At 50.2% G+C, this 2318-nt stretch overlaps 1 protein-coding gene across 1 annotated transcript in view; it reads left to right on the top strand.

Annotated features, from left to right (window-relative positions):
- LOC101649462 (polyunsaturated fatty acid lipoxygenase ALOX15) overlaps positions 1 to 2318 on the top strand; it is a 46609-nt gene that overhangs the window by 42741 nt on the left and 1550 nt on the right. Inside the window, 6 exon segments of the mRNA XM_045293321.1 lie at positions 231 to 246; positions 1611 to 1830; positions 1833 to 1857; positions 1941 to 2020; positions 2023 to 2116; positions 2270 to 2307. Coding sequence (XP_045149256.1) covers positions 231 to 246; positions 1611 to 1830; positions 1833 to 1857; positions 1941 to 2020; positions 2023 to 2116; positions 2270 to 2307 — 473 coding nt within the window.

The following is a 2318-nucleotide window of genomic DNA, read 5'->3' as shown; positions in this document are numbered from 1 at the left end:
GGCTCTCCTGTCTGTCCTTTCTCTGCCCCAGGACGCCTTCCACCTCTAGAGTACCCTCTCTGGGCAACTCCCTGGGGCCTGGACTGGGGCCCGGATGGAGGCCGGGAGAGGCAAGTAGGGGAAGATAGGACAGTAAGGCACGAGAGCAGGGTTGCCTGCCTTCTCAAAGAGCAGTAGCACTTTCCAAGGAGCTGAACATGCTTCTTGAGGGAAATGGTTAAAAAAGAAAGTCTTCCTCTTTTTCATGTCTAAAACATAGGGTATATGGAAATTCCTGGGTGGTACAAGTAGTTAGAGCATTTGCTGTTAACAGGAGGTTGGAGATTTGAGTCTACCTACAGGTGCCTCCAAAGAAAGAACTGGTGATCTACCCCCGACAAACCAGTCATTGAGGAACCAAGACACAGTTCTCTCACACACGGGGAGAGCAAGGGGGTTCCATACCCTGAACAGATAGTACTTGCTATTTCCAAGTCAGTCTTTGAAGTGTTCTAGGAACACCTAGGCCAATTCGAGAAACCCAGGCTAACAGCAGTAACCTGATTTGGTATAATTAGAACTAACGAATCATCCATTAAAGACAGGCAAAGCCCCATTCTTTAGCATGTTCAATGCAGTGCCAATTGAACACTGTTCAATGCAGGGCCAATGAGGACAGTATATAACTTCTCAGGCTAACAGCAGTAACCTGATTTGGTATAATTAGAACTAACGAATCATCCATTAAAGACAGGCAAAGCCCCATTCTTTAGCGTGTTCAATGCAGTGCCAATTGAACACTGTTCAATGCAGGGCCAATGAGGACAGTATATAACTTCTCAGCCGAGACCAGTTCAGCGCAGACAATTCAAATTTGGTGATAAGGCTGGGGAGCGGCTGGATGGTGAATGTAGATCGTGTGGTCTCACTCCTCCAACGAGATGGCACCGAGCTGGAGGTCACAAGGAGCCAGCCGAGCTGATCCAGGGGCCCAGTAGGTCAGGGAGAGGGAACAGCTAATGTAAACATCCTGAATGCCTGGACAAGTGTGAAGAACAGAAAGAAGGCAAAAGTAAACGAAGGGTAGATGCAAGAGAGATGAGGGGCGTCAGCGTTCTCAGGGTGATATCACTTCCTGAGCAAACGATTTTTTGGAAGGCACAAAAAGTCTTGCTCTTTATATGTCTAAAGCAAAGAGACTTGTTCAGAACAAACACACACACATCTGTATATATAGTGTGCATATATAGATACATATAAAATGCACAGATACATATAAAAATGTATCTGTGGTATTAAAATTTCATGGTGGGAAGGATAATTAGTAAAAAAGTGTATAAAAAAGTGCCGTCAACCACTTGCCCTTGAGCCGACTGTAACGCATGGTGACCCCATGGCTGTCCCAGTGGGACCATGCTCCACAGGGTTCCCAGTGGCGAGTTTCAAGGTCCTTCCCATGAGCAGCCATGTGTCTTCTTAACAGCTTCTCCCATTCAGGGGAGTGATCATGAAAAACAGGGTTGGGAAAACACCGAGCTAGCCTTTGAACAGCTCCAATAAAAAGCAGGAAACACCGCTTCCAATGATCATGAAGCAGTGAATCAATGGTCCGTGGGACTGATTAGGATAAGCCAGTTGATTGTAAACTCTCAGTGTGGATCTTGAGAGGCTGTCTTTTCCCTGAAGAATGGGAGCCTTTCTTACTGCAACCCTCTTTTCTGCAGGGCCTTCAGCACTCTCTGATGTTGCTCCCCCCTGCTGTGTCCCCCCTCCCTCCCTCCCCGCCTCTCTCCCTCTAGTTTATGCTTCCCCACCTGCAGTATACCATGGAAATTAACCTCCGGGCCAGGACCAGCTGGTCTCTGACTTTGGCGTTTTGATCAGGTATGGTGAGAGAAATGGTAATGCTGGGGTTCCTTCTCCCTCCTGCCCACCCAGTCGCTGACCTTGCACATCCTGGCTCCTCAGGTGGTGAGCACAGGCGGAGGAGGCCACGTGCAGCTGCTCCAGAGAGCTGGACACTTCCTAACCTACCGATCATTTTTCCCACTGATGACCTGGCTGACAGGGGGCTCCTGGGAGTCAACTCTTGCTACTATGGCCAAGACGCACTGCGGCTCTGGGACATCACATCTCGGTGAGGCTGGTGGGGTTGGGGTGGAGAAGGCTGGGAGAACAGAGGGTCTGTGTCTTGGGCCAGGGAGCACTCACCAGGCTACGTGGGCAAGGAGCGGAGGGCCTGGGCTCTCCGCCAGCTTCAGCTCCCTCTCCCTGGTCCCTCGGCTGGCAGGCACGTGGAGGGCATCGTGAGTCTCCACTATAAGACAGGTGTGGCTGCG

Source organism: Echinops telfairi, unplaced genomic scaffold (genome assembly GCF_000313985.2).
Source record: "Echinops telfairi isolate 266 unplaced genomic scaffold, ASM31398v2 ScPeMD7_2010;HRSCAF=2546, whole genome shotgun sequence".
Lineage (NCBI taxonomy): Eukaryota > Metazoa > Chordata > Mammalia > Afrosoricida > Tenrecidae > Echinops > Echinops telfairi.
This window is presented reverse-complemented; position numbering and strand designations above follow the sequence as displayed.